Genomic DNA, 22,197 nt, shown 5'->3' on the forward strand with positions numbered 1-22,197 from the left:
TCATGTGCAGGGCCTTCTGCTTTCTAATACTCTCTGTCTGCACTTGGTTCATGGACTGTTATTGTTATCAATCAATCAATCAATCAATCAATCAATCATATATACTGTAAATCACAGTTTTTTCCCGTCTTTTGCTGTCTGTATGAATATATTAGTTTTTTGTGTGCTTATTGTTGTTTTCCTCTCTGGCGCTATGGACATATCACATAAATAAATTATGAGAATAATAATAATCTGATGTGGAAAGTAAAAAGTTGAAAAACTTAGGGGGAGATTTATTAAAACTTCTAAAATAGACAATAGTAAAAGGGTCCGGCACAGCCACTTTGAAATCAGTGCTTAGTTGGGTGCCCTCACAGAAGAAATTATACAATAGCAGCGGTGCGGCACTCCAACAAACTTCAACCAACACAGGCTCAGTCGGTGTAACATTTCAATGCCTTTACTTATAGAGGCATTTTCATCAGGATCAAAAATTCTAAAATATAAAAGTGAATGTGTTGCCCATTTCAAGCAACTAGGTTTTAACTATCATATTTTTTATAGAGCACATTCTAGAAAAAGATAGCTGGAATCTGAAAGGTGGTTATGGGCATCACTTCTACTCTACTGCTTTGATAAATCTCCCCTTCCAATTTGTATGACATCAGCCCTGCAAGGCTTCATTTGGAATCTGCTGTTCTCTAATATTTCTAAAACGGATTTTCAAATTGCTCACTATACAGAAATAGGGGTCTTTGTGAGAATTTTTGTGACAAACAGGATAAAGAACAAATGCAGAATTTATGAGCACCCATCTCTGTAGATAAGTGGGTAGGGACTTTCCCAATCCCTACTCAAACTATTTGTTTTTACAGGTCACAGTGAATCAGAATGAAACCTTATTTGCTGCCAGATTATCATTTGTTAAATAGATGATCTCACTGCATGGGGAATGTATTGCTATGTGGGGGCAGACAGAATAATGTGCTGCTTCAGGTGGGTTATTGGGTTATCAATGCTACTACAGAAGTGAGGGAGGTAAATGTGTTACAGAGGAAGGGTACAGCTCAAGACCACACTCATTGCTAGCTGTAGCTCTCTGGTCCACTGGCCCCATGTTATAACTGAGGTATGGCATGACTGCAAAATGTTTCCTTTTCACCTATAAGTACAGTAAATTACATATACATTTTACATATTTAAGTAACTTAACTTTATTTTCAACCCATTTAAATGAGCATTGTTTCACAATGCTGAAAGTCACATTTGTACAGTATATGAGGGGTGAGCGATAAGTTTCACAAAAAGGGTTACATTTACAAACAAATTGAACATTACATTTTTTTATAGTATTTGCCAGAGGAGTCTATGCAAAGTTTCATGCACTCAAACCATTTGGTGTAGCAGTGGACCAGTCTGAAGCAGGTATGTCTTCTACATGCTGGATGAAGGTCTCCACCACAGCTTCCGGTGTCTCAAAAATGGTGTGGGCCAGGTGTGGACTGTTCAGCAGATGACCTAGCTCCTGAATGTGTTCATGGGCCAGAAAATTCACCACTTTCCTGGACTTGCAAGCAAGTTTGTTGTCATGATGAAGAAGAGCACTATGAGGACATGTTCTTGGATGTTGCCTGGAAATGGCTTCCAGCACTTGTGACAGGCATTGGTTGGTGTACCAGTCCCTAATGATGCATGAGGGGTACAGAAGCTACATGACCAGTCTCAGCCACAAAAACAGTGATCATCTGCTTAACTACACAGTGCTCACATCGGAACTTCTGTGGCGGCGCACCTCCTGCTGGGGTCCACTGGGCTGACTGTTGTTTGGTCTCGAGGATGAAACTGTAGATCCAGGATTCATCACCAAGGATGATCTCCCAGACAGAGTTTGAGTGACCACGATCAAACCTGGCCAGCATGTTGTGGCAACAAGTGAAGTTACCCAGGCCTCCTTCTGCTCTCGAGTCAGCTGATGGGGCACCCAGCATACAGAAACCTTGCTCAGGACAAGTTTTTCTTGGATTATCAAGTGGATGGATAACAATGATATGCCTATCTCCTTCTATAACTGGGCCATGGTCAACCTGGCATCCCCCATAACTATGGCCCACATGGCAGCAATGTTGTCCTCAGTGATGGTAGACATACTGTAGGTCAGCTACAGCACTTCTTGTGTTTCAGGGACCATCCTGTGCCAAAATCTGCAAACCACTCAAACACAGTAATTCGGGACTGTGCTTCCTCCTTATTTAGGCCCTCATTCAGGTCGCATTGCATTGATGCGAACACCTCTGCCTGATTGATAGGCAGGTGTGTTTGTGGGGCGGTGATGTGGCATTATGGGGGCAGAATGGTTAAAACGGGGGAGACAACAATGCTTTCAAAATCAATTATACATATAGTAGAAGTATAAGAGATACTTTATATCCAACATGCAGGTCAGTGATACAATAAAGAAAAATGACATTCGAATCGAAACCACAATAATAGAAATTCTAATCTTCCATGCCGGATGTTCAATCTGCATCCAGGAGACTCTTAGCCCCTTCTCCTACTTTAGAATACTCATGCCAACTAAACCATTTAACTAGGGGAGAAGTTGCATTAAAAGTGTAAGGTAACCACAGGGTCTCCATCTGGAAGGCATAGTGGATTTTATGAATGATTTTAAGAAGTGATGGGCGGATGGATTTTTCCAGTCCTGAGCTATTGGAGCTATAGTAGCAATAAAAATATGTCCTAACACATAGCGGTTTGCATTGGAAATATCTTTTGGGTAGAAATGTAGTAATGCTAATAAAGGCGACTCTTGGAAGGTGATATGGAGAACATTAAAAGCCAGAGAAAAACATCCCTCCAGAGCTATCGGATTTTAGAGCATGACCAAATGATATGAAATATATCACCAATTTCCAAACAATTCCTCCCACAGAATTTCGATTGAGTTGGCCAGAGTTGATGAAGTTTGGCTGGCGAAAAATAAAGTCTATTCAGCCATTTAAAGTGCATTTTGACATGGTTATTGCATTTAGACATACTATGTGATGTGAGGTAAGTTAACTCCCATTGTTGCTGGGTAAAAGTACAATTTAAATCTGTTTCCCATTTTAATTGTGCAGACAATTAAACACCCAGTTCAGTATCCTGAGCTGTAGAATACCAAAATCTTATAGAACCTCTGAAATTACTGGATAAGACTTTTGCTAATACAGTATTTTGGAGGGTGCAGGGCCGGCTCCAGGGCTACTAGCACCCAGAGCGAGAAATTTTGAAGCACACTACCCCCTCAATGCGCACGATCCTGGGAAAGTGGGCGTGGCCACACAACTTTATATTATGATATCAAACTATAAATGTATATATTTTCACCCCCCCTACACAATCAATTAGCATCTTTACATATAACTCCCACAGTAGTGCTCCTTACACATAATGTATCCAGTATACTGCCAGATACACATAATGTTTCAGTATAGTGCCAGATACGCATAATGACCCCAGTAGATTGCCAGATACGCATAATGACCCCGGTAGATTGCCAGATGCGCATAATGACCCCGGTAGATTGCCAGATGCGCATAATGACCCCAGTAGATTGCCAGGTACCCATAATGACCCCAGTAGTGCAGTGCCAGATACGCATAATGATCACAGTAGTGCAGTGCCAGATACACATAATGACCCCAGTAGTGCAGTGCCAGATACACATAATGACCCCAGTAGTGCAGTGCCAGATACACATAATGACCCCAGTAGTGCAGTGCCAGATACACATAATAACCTCAGTAGTGCAGTGCCAGATACACATAATGACCCCAGTAGTGCAGTGCCAGATACACATAATGACCCCAATAGTGCAGTACCAGATACACATATTTGAAAATAACAGACCAAAAAGGAATCCACAGCGCTGTTCCTAATTAATTTCCTTGAAACTCCAGGATATTGCTTAATGTCATATAGCAGATCCTTGTAAAATATCTCTGTTATATGCAATCCCAGTTTACAAATATACTCCAAAGTGGGGACCGTTTTTCAAATCCGCACAGCAGACGATAATTGAAGTATGGTTCTATTGGTCTCCACACAGTAATGCCCCTTGCACAATATCACACCTCACACAGTAATGCTCCTTGCAATTAATATGCCCACACAGTAATGCCCTTTGCACCATATCACACCTCACACAGTAATGCTCCGTGCAATTAATATGCCCACATAATAATGCCCTTTACACCTTAGTATGCCCCACAATGTAATGCCCCTTATACACGTTACACCACAGTAGAGCCGCTTATACTGTACATGTTACGCCACGTCAGAACCCTTAGACACATTACACCAAAGTAGAGCCGCTTACACACATTATGCCATAGTAGAGCTCCTTATACACATTACACCACTATAGAGCCGCTATGGAAGTAGCTGTGAATTGTGGACAAGAGAGAGAGAGGCCAAAGAGAAAGAGAGATAAAGAAAGGAGAGAGAGAGAGAGGTGAGGACGAGATAAGGAGGGGGTGAGGACAAGAAAAGAGAGAGGGGGCTGGTGAGGACAGAGAAACAGAGAGAGTGGGATGAGGACAGAGAGAGAGAGGACAGAGAGAGAGTGAGATAGTCAGCCAGGGCATGTATACATCTGGAAGACAAGAAAGAGAAAGATGTGAGGACAAGAAAGAGAGGGGTGAGGACGAGTGAAAGAGAGATAGAGAGTTGAGGATGACAGAGAGAGAGAGAGAGAGAGAGAGAGAGAGAGGGAGAGCGATAGAGAGAAGTGATGACAAAAGAGAGAGGGAGTGAGGACAAAATACAGAGAGGGGGTGAAGACAAGAGAGAGAGAGGGAGTGAGGACAAAAGAGAGAGGTTAGGAAAAGAGAGAGAAGAGAGGGGGGTGAGGACAAAATACAGAGAGGGGGTGAAGACTAAGAGAGAGGTAGTGAGGACAAAAGAGAGAGAGAGGGAGTGAGGACAAAAGAGAGAGGGAGTGAGGACAAAAGAGAGGGGGGTAAGGACAAAATAGAGAGAAAGGGGGGTGAGTACAAGAGAGAGAGAGAGGAGTTAGGAAAAGAGAGAGAAGAGAGGGGGGTGAGAACAAAAAAAAAGAGAGAGGCGAGGACAAAAGAGAGAAGGGGGGGTGAGGACAAGAAAAGAGAGAGAGGAGGGACAAGGACAGAGAGAAAGAGGACAGAGAGAGTCAGCCAGGGCATGTATACATTCTTTATCACCATGGCTGGGGGGCAGCACTCTCCCTGAAGTGCTCATGCTGGCCGTGTGCTGTGCTGCCGCTGGTGCCTGGATCCTGGACTGTGGCTCAGGCAGGCAGACTGCAGACCTGCTAGTGCTTGTTGGTGGATGGGCGGGCGCATGCAGTACAGGACACACCGTCACTGGGGCTGCCGCTGCTCCTCCATCTTCCCCGCTCCTCGGTTGTCTCTTCTCCCACCAGCGCTTCCGCAGAATGCTGTGTGCAATGATGTCACGCCCTCACTGGCATTATGGGGAGTTGATCGAGATGAGGAGAGCACAGTGTCCAGAGATAGGTGGTGGGTGTGTCGAGAGGGAGGCGTGGCTGCTCGGGCAGGCCAGGTGCTACACACAAATTCACTGAGCCCAGCCTTGGCCCGCCCACAACACTCTCCCATCATTGCGTCCACTGCTGGGAGCCGGGGCAGACAGCTGTGATCAGGGCCGGGCCTGCTCCAGGCATGTGAACACAATATGACGGCCACAAATAGCGGCGCCCAGTACGCGGCCGCTTGTGAGGAATCTGCCTGGAGCCTGCCATGGGAGGGTGGTAAAAGCAGTGGTCCAGAAGATCTAAGTGAGCTGGATATCCAATGGATAATGTGATAATACAGTATGTAAACAACTCTCTATGGAGGAGATTATATTGACTTTGTAGTGTAGAAAAAGGGTAATTGTAGATCTGTGTACTAACTCAGCAATAGTATCTATACCAAAAGATATCCATTTAAAGAGATTAAGATCTGGTATTAATCTAGAGAGAGCAGACAAAGACAGTTTCTGAGAAGGTAGAGAGATAGTTTTGGAAGAAATCACTGTAGCATTCCACGCTTTAAGGGAGTCTGAAATGGCACGGGGAGTAATCAGTGAGAAAGGCCTCTGCTGAGTAGAAGTCCTCAATAGATCAAACAGTGGGAAGTGCGGATACAACTCTTTCTCTAGATCAACCCACTGCTTTGTGCCATTAGGTAACAAACAATCACTTATCTGTGCCACTAGGCAGGCAGATTGGTATTTCTTTACATCAGGAGCCTCCAGACCTCCAAGCTTTCTAATCCCAGTCAGACGACAATATGCTACTCGAGGGGGCTTATTTTTCCAAATATATCGTACTATCACTGAGTGCACTTGGCTAAAAAATCTCTGAGGAACTAGATAAGAAATCGAATGAAATAAATACTGTACATTGTAATATACAGTACTGTGCAAAAGTTTTAGGCAGGTGTAAAAAAAATGCTGCAAATAAGAATGCTTTAAAAAATAGAAGTTTTAATAGTAAAAAATGTTTTATCAATTAACAAAATACAAAGTGAATGAACAGAAGAAAAATCTAAATTAAATCAATATTTGTTGGGACCACCCTTTGCCTTCAAAACAGCATCAGTTCTTCTAGATACACTTGCATACAGTTTTTGAAGGAACTTGGGAGGGAGGTTGTACCATCTTGGAGAACTAACCACAGATCTTCTGTGGATGTAGGCTTGCTCAAATCATTCTGTCACTTTATATAATCCCAGACAGACTTGTTGATGTTGAGAACATGGCTCTGTGGGGGCCATTTCATCACTTCCATGACTCCTTTTTCTTCTGTACACTAAAGATAGTTCTTAATAACATTGGCTGTATGTGTGGGGTCATTGTCCTGCTCAGTGGCGTAACTAGAAATTTTTCTCCCCCAAGCCAAAAAATTCTTCGGCGCCCCCCCCCCCCTTCATGCTCCATAATTGGGAGCAAGAAATGGATAAATATGCGCGCGCCTTCGGCGCGCGCCCCCAAAAAGGGGTGTGGTTTCATTGGAATGGGCGTGGTTTTGCATAAAGGGGCGTGGCATTGCAGGAAAAGACTACCTTATACCCCAGTTTTGCAACCTGCACGCCCATACGTTGGCCACCACAGGAAAGAAAAATAATCCTGATTCATGCCCCTTACATTATTTGTCATTTTTCCTCCTTATAGTAATGCCCAGTATACATTATGCCACATACTGCAATGGCCCTTAGACATTATGCCGCACACAATAATGCACATGATACAATATGCACACACTGTAATGCCCCCGACACATTATGCCACACAACGTAATGCCTGTGACACATTATGCCACACACCGTAATGTCTGTGACACATTATGACAGGAATCGCAATGCCCGTTATACATTATGCTACACACTGCAATGCCCCTGATACATTATAGCACATACAATGTCTGTGACACATTATGACACACACCGCAATGTCCGTGATACATTATGCCACACACTGCAATGACCCTGAGACATTATACCACATATCACAATGCCCGCGATATAGTATACCATACACCGTAATGCCTGTGACACATTATGACACACACCGCAATGTCCGTGATACGTTATGCCACACACCGTAATGCCCATTACACATTAAGTCCTACAGTAATGCTTCTAATTACTTTTCAATTACCTGCTCGTTGTCAGGGGTTTCATGCACTGGGTGTCATGCTCGTTGCCAGGGGTTTCATGCTCTTGGTTCCATGCACGGTGCCAGGGGTTTTCATGCTCAGGGTGTCATGCTCGTTGCCAGGGGTTTCATGCACTGGGTGTCATGCTCGTTGCCAGGTGTTTCATGCACTGGGTGTCATGCTCGTTGCCAGGTGTTTCATGCACTGGGTGTCATGCTCGTTGCTAGGAGGTAGTCCTTGTTGCTAGGGCTGTGCTCCCAGTGCCACATATGTCCCCAGTGCCAGATATTCCCCCACGGTGCCAGGTACTCACATGCCCCAGTGCCAAATATAGCCCCCCCCATGTGCCAGGTACACATATCCCCCCCCAGTGCCACATATGCCCCCAGTGCCAGATATTCCCCCCCAGTGCCACATATGCCCCCAGTGCCAGATATGCCCCCAGTGCCATATATTCCCCCCCAGTGCCATATATGCCCCCAGTGCCATATATGCCCCCAGTGCCAGATATTCCCCCCCAGTGCCATATATGCCCCCAGTGCCAGATATTCCCCCCCAGTGCCATATATGCCCCCAGTGCCAGATATCCCCCCCGTGCCATATATGCCCCCAGTGCCAGATATTCCCCCCCAGTGCCATATATGCCCCCAGTGCCAGATATTCCCCCCCAGTGCCACATATGCCCCCAGTGCCATATATTCCCCCCCAGTGCCATATATGCCCCCAGTGCCACATATGCCCCCAGTGCCAGATATTCCCCCCCAGTGCCACATATGCCCCCAGTGCCAGATATGCCCCCAGTGCCATATATTCCCCCCCAGTGCCATATATGCCCCCAGTGCCATATATGCCCCCAGTGCCAGATATTCCCCCCCAGTGCCAGATATGCCCCCAGTGCCAGATATTCCCCCCCAGTGCCATATATGCCCCCAGTGCCAGATATTCCCCCCGTGCCATATATGCCCCCAGTGCCAGATATTCCCCCCCAGTGCCATATATGCCCCCAGTGCCAGATATTCCCCCCCAGTGCCACATATGCCCCCAGTGCCATATATTCCCCCCCAGTGCCATATATGCCCCCAGTGCCATATATGCCCCCAGTGCCAGATATTCCCCCCCAGTGCCATATATGCCCCCAGTGCCAGATATTCCCCCCCAGTGCCATATATGCCCCCAGTGCCAGATATTCCCCCCGTGCCATATATGCCCCCAGTGCCAGATATTCCCCCCCAGTGCCATATATGCCCCCAGTGCCAGATATTCCCCCCCAGTGCCACATATGCCCCCCAGTGCCACATATGCCCACAGTGCCATATATTCCCCCCCAGTGCCAAATATGCCCCCAGTGCCACATATGCCCCCAGTGCCAGATATTCCCCCCAAGTGCCATATATGCCCCCAGTGCCAGATATTCCCCCCGTGCCATATATGCCCCCAGTGCCAGATATTCCCCCCAGTGCCATATATGCCCCCAGTGCCAGATATTCCCCCCCAGTGCCAGATATTCCCCCCAGTGCCAGATTTCCCCCCCCCAGTGCCATATATGCCCCCAGTGCCATATATGCCCCCAGTGCCATATATGCCCCCAGTGCCATATATGCCCCCAGTGCCATATATGCCCCCAGTGCCAGATATTCCCCCCCAGTGCCATATATGCCCCAGTGCCAGATATTCCCCCCAGTGCCATATATGCCCCAGTGCCAGATATTCCCCCCAGTGCCAGATATCCCCCCCCCGCCCGCTTTTTGGAGGGACACGGAGGGCACAGCTCACCTCTCCTGTGTCCCTCCTGCTGCATCATCTCCGGCGGCTGCGGGTCTAATAGGGGGAAGTGCCGGTTCGTGAGCCAATTAGAGCTCACGGACGGCACTTTCCCCTATTAGACCCGTGGCCGCCGGAGATGATGCAGCAGGAGGGACACAGGGAGGCGCGCTGTGCCCTCTGTGTCCCTCCAAAAAGCGGCGGAGGGAAGGAGACTGCAGACTGACATGCGGACGCTCGTCCGCATGTCAGTCTGCTGTAAATCAGTGGCGCCCCCGCAGCCCCTCGCCCCCAAGCCACCGCGAGGGCTGCGGGGGCAGTAGTTACGCCACTGGTCCTGCTGCAGAATACATTTCTGCCGACATGCTGCAGGTAGAATTTGCTGTCATATATGAAAAAGTTCCTAGAAAGGATTAAACGTAATAGCTCCACTACCAATCACAGATAAGGACCAACATATAGTAGGTTATGATGAAGAAAGTCAAACACAGCTTTAAATGGGCTCTTAAGACCCACTTCTTTACCAGACCCAGCCAAATCTCATCCTAACCCTCTGTCCCACGCTCAGTCTACCCCATCTGTGTCACCCCTGTCTGTCTGCCTGCCCCTCCCCTTTAGAATGTAAGCTCTCACGAGTAGGGCCCTCTTCCCTCATGTGCTTATCCTTTTCTTACTTCAATGATCCTCAACTGCCCAAATCCGACAGTTTTCAGCCATCTTGATTCTTATCTCAGTGTCATCTACTGATGTAGTTATGTTTAGTTACCCTGTACTTGTCCTATATTGTCTTCAATTTTAGGTGACTGTTTTCCTGTTTTGATTATGTGCATACTGTATGTACTCTGTAATTGGGTGCTGCGAAACTCTTGTGGCGCCATATAAATAAAGGATAATAATAATAATTATAATAAAAATATATAAAATGTTCAAAGCTGTAGGTGTGGCACTCCAGGCTCCAAATAATCAGGTACAGACACAAGATTAATGCAACATTTCAATGCCTTTATTGAGGCATTTTCATTAGGCTAAATAAAAAGTGTACAATCTTACCTTATAAAGAGATAACCCAAAGTGAAGTGGCGCCATTCAGGCAGCGGGTCCACGCACCCGGCCTGGCGGCACCTAATGATGACATTACCGTGCACCGTGCTCATCGCGGCTCCCCTGGTGACGCATCGTGAACTGTTGTCATAGCAACTCTAAACACAGATATAATGGATAATATTCAAGCATAAACATCAGCATATTACACTCAATAAATACGGTTTATACTTAATTATACAATATATGCATAATTAATACACCATTTATGTAGCAAGCACAGACAGGGATGTACAATGATATTATAATAAATACCCGAATCCATACAGCTGAGACCATAATAGATTTCTTACCAAAAGGTATTACTAGATAAAGAATATATCCACATATAATGTTGTCTAAAATGTACAGTAAAGCTACATAATATAAATACAACTTCCAAACAATTATTCAGACCAAGATGATAATTAAGTCCTCTGGGTGCCAGGGTACCCATTCTGTGAATCCATTGGGACTCGGTTTGTAGCAGTACTTTTAACCCTCTGTTCTGTATAGAAAATGTCATCTCCAAGCGCCAGCCAAAAGAGACTGCACCAGTGTGCAGTGTAAATGCCACTGACATGGGTATATTCCCCGGATCGACACTGTAGTGGGTAAGTCCTGGGTCTAACCAGGCTTGGACCCATGTTCCAAATGCCAGGTTAGACTAAGGACTTTGTTGGAAAAGGAGTATTATATAAAGCAGGATTTCAGATATTGCCTACCCCCTGGGAATACTGTAGGTGTGTCTTATTTTAAATCAGGAAAAATCTATGCTTTCTTTTTCTAGCTGTCTATGTAAGAGGTGTTCTCCAAAAGTATCTGTTTCTGTAAACATATACTGGTAAAAATGGACCATGCTGCATTTTTCTAGTATGAGACATTAATGGACCAGGGGCCTAATTCAGACCTGATCGCAGCAGCAAATTTGTTAGCAAATGGGCAAAACCATGTGCACTGCAGGGGGAAGGGGGGCAGATATAACATGTGCAGAGAGAGTTAGATTTGGGTGGGTTATATTGTTTCTGTGCAGGGTAAATACTGGTGGCTTTCATTTTAAGGGGGGTACACACTAGATTGCTTAGAAATTAGCTGAACATTGCTCCGTGTGTAGGGGTGTCGGTGACATTGATGCTTTGCTATCGCTGGTGCTAGGTTGGCCTGCCTGCGGGGGGAGAGATGGGGAGAGATGTGTGCTGAGCGGTCTGTGCTAGACCACTCAGCATACATCTCTGGGGAAATCTCCCAGTCAGTACGGCCCTTTAGAGTGCAATTTAGATTTCAGTTTGAACACACCCCACCCAAATCTAACTCTTATTACACATGTTACATCTGCCCCCCCTGCAGTGCACATGGGAGGTCATTCCGAGTTGTTCGCTCGCAAGGCGATTTTAGCAGAGTTGCTCACGCTAAGCCGCCGCCTACTGGGAGTGAATCTTAGCATCTTAAAATTGCGAACGAAGTATTCGCAATATTGCGATTACACACCTCGTAGCAGTTTCTGAGTAGCTCCAGACTTACTCGGCATCTGCGATCAGTTCAGTGCTTGTCGTTCCTGGTTTGACGTCACAAACACTCCCAGCGTTCGCCCAGACACTCCTCCGTTTCTCCGGCCACTCCTGCGTTTTTTCCGGAAACGGTAGCGTTTTTTCCCACACGCCCATAAAACGGCCTGTTTCCGCCCAGTAACACCCATTTCCTGTCAATCACATTACGATCGCCAGAACGATGAAAAAGCCGTGAGTAAATTTACTAAGTGCAAAGCAAATTTACTTGGCGCAGTCGCAGTGCGAATATTGCGCATGCGCATTAAGCGGAAAATCGCTGCGATGCGAAGATTTTTACCGAGCGAACAACTCGGAATGAGGGCCATGGTTTTGCCCATTTGCTAACAAATTTGCTACTGCAATCAGGTCTGAATTAGGCCCATGTTTGTTCCATTACATGTTTATAGCTTTTGGAAAATAAAAATATAGATTCCTTTGTTTTAAGCAGTAGCATATTTGCCATATTAATGCAAAAGGAAACTTCTTCTGAAAGACCATTTAACCTGTTCTCGCTGCTACTTTACAAACTATTACATACTTTATGGCATTCAGAAGAATTATGATTTAGAAATTTGGCAATATCAATAATCTTATTAGAACACAAAATAACTAAATATCTTTACAATTATCTACAGTATATAACAATCATGGATGGTCTGTCCTGAGACATACAGTACATACACAGTAGGAAGTGGTTTGGGGTGCTCCTCCCTCCCCCATCAACCCCTCCCTCACTACAGGAAAATGAAGGGAGGACCCATGGTGAGGAGAGGAACTGGCTGAATGTTGCAGCTGTGGTGAGTTTAGTGGACAGAAGGGAGAGGAACAACCTCTCGACCTGGCATTTGTCAGATCCAATATTCTAGAGACCAATGTAATATCAAGAAACCATTCAAGTATTATATTTGAAAATACATTTATTATTGCATTTCATTTTCAAGCATTAAATAAACTTAGAGGTTGAATATTAATGATAAATACATGTTTTTTTTCATATTATTATGTTTAAATATTATGACTTTATAATGATTTAATAACAATTGTTTTTATATTTTATATAATTGTTTCTCTTTAGGGATTTCTCCACTTTACACTGTTGTTCTAATGTATGGGGGATCTTTAGTTGTTATCATAGTGATCGTCTTTACAGCAACTATATGTGTTATAAGGTAAGTGCTGTAATAACTAGCAGCATTAAATTGGTTAAAAATCTGATATATTCAACGTACTCAACTGATTTATTGCTTATGAACCAACAGGCACTTTACACATGGGTTGTATGCAGTATCTTTATTGTTTATTAAGAGAATCTCCATAACTGGTCTTGTGGGCAAGGTTTCTGTTGACCGGTCATATTCCACTTATGTACTATTCACAATAGTTTTATGTCAATTATATGTTCAGGTATTTGCCAATGGGAAAGCCTTGCAGCCTTACTGAGGAGGCCATATAGAGGAATTAGTAAAGTATTACCAAAGCTAAACTTAGAAGTGAAGTCTGCACCTTATGACTAAATAAACTACAGTAGTTGCTACAGGTTGTCCTACAAAATAATTGACACATTAGTGTATTGATTTACCTGACGGTCTCTGGAGATGATGAATATCTGACCCTATTACCAAAGTCATGGATCGGTGACTTGTTGTTCAAATCATGCCTTAATAGTCCACAAGCCACTCACTTCAGCAATTTGTAGGGAAGATCATATGTAAAGTACCTTAAACTGATTATTATCATTTTAAAACTGACAGAATAAGTAGCCACAAATATCCATATTTGCCAAGGTTTAGGGTATTTTCTGACTGTGTAATCAGCACTCCAGGTAAAATGGTAAATGATTAGTGAGGCCAGTTGTCGTTCCAAAAATGTGGCCATTCTATGATTCATAGAAAGGAATGAGCAATATAATATCCATAAATATGGGTAACCTAATTTTTATCCAACCACTTCCCACAATCCTCTAAGGTGTATCTATCATGAGTAACAGCAAAAGACAGTGTATGTAGATTGTTGTAACTGAATTGTAACCTACTACTTTCCACCAGTATATCCAAAAGTCAGTAACAGCTTCTGTTTCTAATCTTGACATTTCCAACATTCCTCATAGTGACTTCTTGTAAGAGTTGCTCAATGATTATTTCTGTGAATAGGATATTCTTACTGAACAACAGTCATGGTTAACATTTTTTTTATGGTTTTCTGACCTTTTCATATAACACGTTTTCACAAAGAGATCTTGTACTTGTAGACTGACTATGAAAACTTCAACAACTATTGCCTGGTGAAAACAAGATATGTTGTATAACATGTTTATTCTCAATTTAGGAAATGGAAATACAAGTGCGGAGTGAATACACAACCAACACCTACTTTCAATTCAACACATTGTCCTATTTATCAGGTAAAACCATACACTGTAATACATATACATGTAAGAATAAAATTACAACTGTATTTCAACTTTTTAGAAAATATGCAGTAAATTAAAAATATGTTGTTGTTTTTGCTTCAAATTCAATTGTGCATAACTTCAGACATATATCAAGGTAGCTTTTTATAGAAAAGTATTGTATATTATCGGTGACATATTTGAATGAAGATATTTTCTGAGGGGTTTTAACCCTTGTCTTACATATTTTCTGCTTGATTTGTAATCATGGGAGATGACCTTTCTCATCAGCATCAACAGACAGACCATGTAGTATAATGTATATTTTGCATCAATTTGAGAAAATGATTAATTTCCACTGAATATATTTTGTGACCTCTATACTGTACGTCCATGTTGCTAATATTTGATATGAAGATATTTGCACATTTATGTTCCCAATATTCAAAAAATGCAGTGTTTCAGCTATATAATAGCAAGGGGATGTTTCATTCCATATTATCTTACTTTTCTCTTTAATAAATATTATTTCATAAATTATATATTCACTGTGACAAGGCTTATTTATTTATTTCAGAATAAAAGTGACATAAAGGTTGAAGAGCACATTTATGCCAACACAGAGTAAACCATGAGAAGATAAACAATGGTGGATGGACATGGTAGAAAAGAGTTATATATACAGTACATGAGGAGTTGCAGATATTCCAAGTTGTGTTGCCAGAATATATCAAAAGCTATAGATTTTCTCAAATTTCTTTAACTCACCAACCATCAGAATACACAATTTAGAAGTACTGATTTGATATAACCATCTGGAATATTATTGTGGGTTATGACTTTGGTGTCAAATAGCAGTTATGTAATTCCCGTCTGTCATCTGCTGCATCTTACATTTACACCTTTTCTAAACTGTCATTTTAATCAGGTACATTTTCAACTATAGTTGTGTGATGTTTTTGAATCTCCTAAAATGTGTTATGTATCTAAGGTTCTGTCTTTTATATGCTGGAACCTGATTAAATGCTTGAAGATATGCTTGTTATTGTGTTGTAAATATTATATTTTAGATGTTTCATAATGTCATTTTACTATTAGTCAACTGGACATGTTATCATCATTAGACCTACACAAAGTTAAAGCACCACACAAACAATAAATACTGACTTGTACTACTTCCAGCAATCTGACTGTGCTTCAGTGGTCAGATAATTCTCCTCAGAAGTGTTGGCTGGTTGCTTGGAAGAGTTGACTGTACAAAAAAACATTACTTGGAAGTAATGCATAAGTGATTATGCCCTTTTATGCCCATTGCATGGATGGTCTGAAGACTACATAGAGCCAATCACAGTGTGATTGAAGAGCCAACCATCATTTCCAGCTCAGAAGGTACTGGGGCACCAATTGGGATGAAAACAATAGTATGATGCCCTCACTGTTCTGAGAACATACCACTGTGGAAAATGAAATGAACATAATAGGAACATTACCCAAGACATCAATAATGGGAGCTGAATAGTTCTAAATATGAGTTATGGCTTCTGTTGTGCTGATTCAGTGTTGCCTGAGATACTGTATAGTGACTGAAATATTCTGTTTGTCTAATGCTAGTTGGTCCCTACCAAACCAGGGAGACATCAGTCTTGTCCACAGTCTTGTTGGCATGATTAGAAGAAATTATTGAGATTGCAGAGCTAGATGCTTCACCCGGAGAAGAGCAACTATGACTGTAATTTAGATGGGCTGTAGCGTTTCCTATGTATTGCTAAGTTTGCAGTGTTATGACAACCATTTAATAAAAGTGTTATAGCCACACTTAACTGGCATGGTCAGATTTCATGCAACTGCGCCATCCCACCCTGTCCCCCCCGTTTTTGACGAGGAGATCCGTTCTGCAGATGTGCATAATATAATGTTTAAATATTTAAAAAAATACTTTTTCAACTTTATTAAATAAAATAAATTTTAAAAAACAATGTTGTTAACGCTTTTGAAGGGAAAAATCGTCAGTTAAGTGGTTAAGAAATATGTCAAAGTCATTACATTTGTAGACACCTACCTAGGTGGTGATCTGTGCCCATGGTTACCAGTAATGGGATGGAGATATGGGTGTACTGGATACCAAAAGTGTCACTATACTGTACCTGTGTTTGAGCTTGAAAGTAGTTTTGTGCAAGTATTCAGGTTTGTTTAGTTAGCCAGGCACTAATGTATTGAAACAGGAAACAAAAAGACGTGGCACTCAAGAGAGGTCAGTGTATGAGAAAGTGACTCATAACAATTAACTGTAGCCCTGCAGCCAAGTAGTGCTATTGAAGAATTTGACAATTTTTCCAAGTAACAATAATGAAAACCACAAAAACTACTGCTGCCAAGATACAGGAAATAAAGGGTGCAGTACAAACATATGAATCAATAATGGTAAAAATATGGCATAAAAATACAATATGAGCTACTGTATATACACGCTTTCACAAATATAACCAATTACAAATATTTTTGTTTTGTTTTTGGTCATATCTGCATAGGAGTGTATATCACTCATATTGTACAGTAATTTTTATTTTTTATTAAACTTGTCTTATTTTTACAATTATTGGTTCTTATGTTTGTACATCATTTATAAGACCAGGAATCTCACTCCAACCATACAGGCATGCATATACTGAAAATCTAAAACCCATTATTTCAATGTCTTGCCTACTAAAACTTTTAAATCACCCATTTCATTAAAACGTTTTCATTATTCCCCTAACATACTGCTCAACACTACGTTAAAGATACAATCTATGAGGGTTTAGAAACGTATCAATTAGAGTGACAAGCACAGCAAGCTATTTCAGTAAGATACAGTAATTCAGTATTTTAGCAATGAAACAAAGATCAGGGTAGGTGAAACCCTTCTATGCTTGCTGACTAGTGTTGGACATTGACAAGAGATGCCCCAAAACAGGAGTACAAACAACAAGGAAAAGGGAAAAAGAAAGCACTATCATGAATAGGCTACTACAGTATTTAAGATAGTTCCTTCAGTTACTGTAAATTGTTTTGCTTTGTATACTTATTTGCAATTTAATTTTGTGTTCTTATTCACAAATGTTTGAATTGAAACAACTGTTATTAATGTTATATCAGAAAATATCAGACTATTTTAAAACTGCATTTCCCATGACTATATTACTACAGTATATATAGTGCAAGTAGTATAGCACAAAAAATAAAGCTAATAAAAACATTCTGAAGTCATATTTATTTTTCTTCACCTCAAATTAGTAAAGTATGACTATTTTTAGAAGAAAAAAAATAATAAAGTATTTTTTTGTTGTACAGTTATCCTCAACAGGATGGGGGTACCCTAGATCATAGCTTTGTAGAGCAAACAGAAGCCATTAGGAAACAAATAATAACCCAGCATCTGATCCATATGGAGCGTCATGACAATGGGCATAGGTCCAATCTGCCACTACAACATCTGATTCAGACAGACAACCAAGCCACCAACATTCACACCTACAACTTCCCCTAGGCAGAGAGCTCGTACCCTGGCACGAATGAGTAGAGGGATGGGTAGGGGATAAGTAAAGGAGAGCCAAGGAAAAAATAATATTAGGATGTGAATAAAGGGGATGTAGTTGTGTGACCGGCAGTCAGGAGACTGCTGGTCACAATACCGATGCCGGGATCCTGCCCACTAACAATCCCGATAGTCGGCATGCCAACTAACAGGGATAATTCCCATTCGTGGGTGTCCACAACACTCAGAGTGGGAATAGAACCTATGGTGAGCACAGCAAGCCCACAAGGTGCTTTGTTGTGCTCTCCTGCCCACTAGGCATCTCAAAACTGGGATCTGGATCAGGAGACCACCGGTCACATATACCCAACCCGAATAAAGTTATGTATACAGTATCATGTTTTTTTTATTGCTCTAACAATTAAAACACAGTAATATGGTGAGGTGATCAGATGCTGTATGCAGCAGGGAATAGGTGAGTGAGGTGATAAGGGACTAGATAAGTTCTCCCATCTGCTGGACCCTGTGTAGACTGCCACCTTTTCAGTGCTGAGGTACTGGGGATAGCCCAGCTGTGGGAAGGACATGACTCTGCCTCAGGCTTTCTTTCTGGCAGGGGAAGAAAGTACTGACAGAATCTCTGCCACATAAATAAGGAGGTATTGAGTGGCAGTTACACTGGTTGACACAGTAGACCAAACTCATGGCCAAAAAGTGTAGTGTAGTGTCCAGCACCATGGTCTCTCCTTCTCCATGGGTGAAGGGCTCTATTTTACAGAGAGAGCCTTGATAAGGAGAACAGTAGATGTGTGTGGGATGGATAGAGATCTTCTGTACACCTAAATCCATTAGATGTGATATGATCAACCATTTCACTCTAATAAGAACACAATATATATGAACCTTACTGGATATATCTAGAAAGTACTAAAGATACATTTATATTTGAGATGGATGGCCAATATTACAAACACTAAATGTTTCTTTTTTGCTTTATTGGTACAAGAGATGAGCGGGTTCGGTTCTCCGAGATCTGAACCCCCCCGAACTTCACGTGGTGTACTCGGGTCCGAGGCAGCCTCGGTTCTTCCCGCCTTACTCTGTAAACCCAAACGGGGGAAAACGTCATCATCCCGCTGTCGGATTCTCGTGAGATTCGGATTCCATATAACGAGCCGCGCGTCGCCGCCATTTTCACTCATGCATTGTCGAGATAGTGAGAGGATGTGGCTACATTCTCTGAGTGAAAAGCTCCAATATCAGCTCAATATCAGCTCAATATCAGTGCTCATTATCTGTGCTGCATTTTGGTGACCAGTATACTACTACAGTACAATAGTCCAGTGCTGTTCTTGCTACCCAGTGTCAGTTCTAGTATCCTCATCAGTGCTCATTGTCTTGCTGCTGCATTGTGGTGACCAGTATATTACAGTACAATAGTCCAGTGCTGTCCTCGCTGCCCAGTGTCAGTTCTAGTATCCTCATCAGTGCTCATTATCTGTGCTGCATTGTGGTGACCAGTAAATTACAGTACAATAGTCCAGTGCTTTTCTCGCTGCCCAGTGTCAGTTCTATTATCCTCATCAGTGCTCATTGTCTTGCTGCTGCATTGTGGTGACCAGTATATTACAGTACAGTAGTCCAGTGCTTTTCTCGCTGCCCAGTGTCAGTTCTAGTATCCTCATCAGTGCTCATTGTCTTGCTGCTGCATTGTGGTGACCAGTATATTACAGTACAGTAGTCCAGTGCTTTTCTCGCTGCCCAGTGTCAGTTCTAGTATCCTCATCAGTGCTCATTATCTGTGCTGCATTGTGGTGACCAGTAAATTACAGTACAATAGTCCAGTGCTTTTCTCGCTGCCCAGTGTCAGTTCTATTATCCTCAACAGTGCTCATTATCTTGCTGCTGCATTGTGGTGACCAGTATATTACAGTACAGTAGTCCAGTGCTGTTCTCGCTGGCCAGTGTCAGTTCTAGTATCCTCATCAGTGCTCATTGTCTTGCTGCTGCATTGTGGTGACCAGTATATTACAGTACAATAGTCCAGTGCTGTCCTCGCTGCCCAGTGTCAGTTCTATTATCCTCATCAGTGCTCATTGTCTTGCTGCTGCATTGTGGTGAGCAGTATATTACAGTACAATAGTCCAGTGCTGTTCTCGCTGCCCAGTGTCAGTTCTAGTATCCTCATCAGTGCTCATTATCTGTGCTGCATTGTGGTGACCAGTAAATTACAGTACAATAGTCCAGTGCTTTTCTCGCTGCCCAGTGTCAGTTCTATTATCCTCATCAGTGCTCATTGTCTTGCTGCTGCATTGTGGTGACCAGTATATTACAGTACAGTAGTCCAGTGCTGTTCTCGCTGCCCTGTGTCAGTTCTAGAATCCTCATCAGTGCTCATTATCTGTGCTGCATTGTGGTGAGCAGCATATTACAGTACAATAGTCCAGTGCTGTTCTCGCTGCCCAGTGTCAGTTCTAGTATCCTCATCAGTGCTCATTGTCTTGCTGCTGCATTGTGGTGAGCAGTATATTACAGTACAATAGTCCAGTGCTGTTCTTGCTGCCCAGTGTCAGTTCTAGTATCCTCATCAGTGCTCATTATCTGTGCTGCATTGTGGTGACCAGTATACTACAGTACAATAGTCCAGTGCTGCATCTTCTGCTCAGTGTCAGTTCTAGTATCCTCATCAGTGCTCATTGTCTTGCTGCTGCATTGTGGTGAGCAGTATATTACAGTACAATAGTCCAGTGCTGTTCTTGCTGCCCAGTGTCAGTTCTAGTATCCTCATCAGTGCTCATTATCTGTGCTGCATTGTGGTGACCAGTATACTACAGTACAATAGTCCAGTGCTGCATCTTCTGCTCAGTGTCAGTTCTAGTATCCTCATCAGTGCTCATTGTCTTGCTGATGCATTGTGGTGACCAGTATACTACAGTACAATAGTCCAGTGCTGCATCTTCTGCTCAGTGTCAGTTCTAGTATCCTCATCAGTGCTCATTGTCTTGCTGATGCATTGTGGTGACCAGTATACTACAGTACATTACTAAAAGTCCAGTGTCTTGTGCTGCATCTTGCTGCTGCAGGGTGCTATGGTAGTGTCCTGTCACTGTGCATAGTTCATCATCATTCCAGTCACAGTGGTATCTGGCATCTATCTAGTGCTATCTAATTCCAGACATTACTGCTGTCTAATTCCAGATATATTACTGGCATATAATTCCACACATTAAAAAATGGAGAACAAAAATTTGGAGGGTAAAATAGGGAAACATCAAGATCCACTTCCACCTAGTGCTGAAGCTGCTGCCACTAGTCATGGAAGAGACAATGAAATGCCATCAACGTCGTCTGCCAAGGCCGATGCCCAATGTTATAGTAGAGAGCGTGTAAAATCCAAAAAGCAGAAGTTCAGTAAAATGATGACCCAAAAATCTAAATTAAAATCATCTGAGGAGAAGCATAAACTTGCCAATATGCCATTTACAACACGGAGTGGCAAGGAACGGCTGAGGCCCTGGCCTATGTTCATGTCTAGTGGTTCAGCTTCACATGAGGATGGAAGCACTCATCCTCCCGCTACAAAAATGAAAAGAGTTAAGCTTGCAAGAGCACAGCAAAGAACTGTGCGTTCTTCTAAATCACAAATCCCCAAGGAGAGTCCAATTGTCGGTTGCGATGCCTGACCTTCCCAATACTGGACGGGAAGAGGTGGCTCCTTCCACCATTTGCACGCCCCCTGCAAGTGCTGGAAGGAGCACCCACAGTCCAGTTCCTGATATTCAAATTGAAGATTTCACTGTTGAAGTACACCAGGTTGAGGATATGGGTGTTGCTGGCGCTGAGGAGGAAATTGACAAGGAGGATTGTGATGGTGAGGTGGTTTGTTTAAGTCAGGCACCTGGGGAGACACCTGTTGTCTGTGGGATGAATATGGCCATTGACATGCCTGGTCAAAATACCAAAAAACAAAATCACCTCTTCGGTGCGGAATTATTTTAATAGAAATGCGGACAACAGGTGTCAAGCCATGTGTTGCCTTTGTCAAGCTGTATAAGTAAGGAATATCTTCCCTTATACGTCACATGGAGCGCATTCATCAGAAGTCATTGACAAGTTCAAAAACTTTGGGTGACAGTGGAAGCAGTCCACTGACAACTAAATCCCTTCTTCCTCTTGTGCCCAAGCTCCTGCAAACCACACCATCAACTCCCTCAATGTCAATTTCCTCCTTAGACAGGAACGC

General features: G+C 42.8%; 1 protein-coding gene across 1 annotated transcript in view; it reads left to right on the forward strand.

The window, feature by feature from the left end:
- The window catches only part of CD226 (CD226 molecule), a 54,980-nt gene extending 37,379 nt beyond the window's left edge, over positions 1-17,601 (forward strand). Inside the window, exons 4-6 of the mRNA XM_063923389.1 lie at positions 13,127-13,220; positions 14,377-14,452; positions 15,018-17,601. Coding sequence (XP_063779459.1) covers positions 13,127-13,220; positions 14,377-14,452; positions 15,018-15,068 — 221 coding nt within the window. The 3' untranslated portion in view covers positions 15,069-17,601. The remainder of the gene's footprint in view (positions 1-13,126; positions 13,221-14,376; positions 14,453-15,017) is intronic.
- Positions 17,602-22,197: the final 4,596 nt, after the last annotated feature.

Source organism: Pseudophryne corroboree, chromosome 5 (assembly GCF_028390025.1).
Source record: "Pseudophryne corroboree isolate aPseCor3 chromosome 5, aPseCor3.hap2, whole genome shotgun sequence".
Taxonomy (NCBI): Eukaryota; Metazoa; Chordata; class Amphibia; order Anura; family Myobatrachidae; genus Pseudophryne; species Pseudophryne corroboree.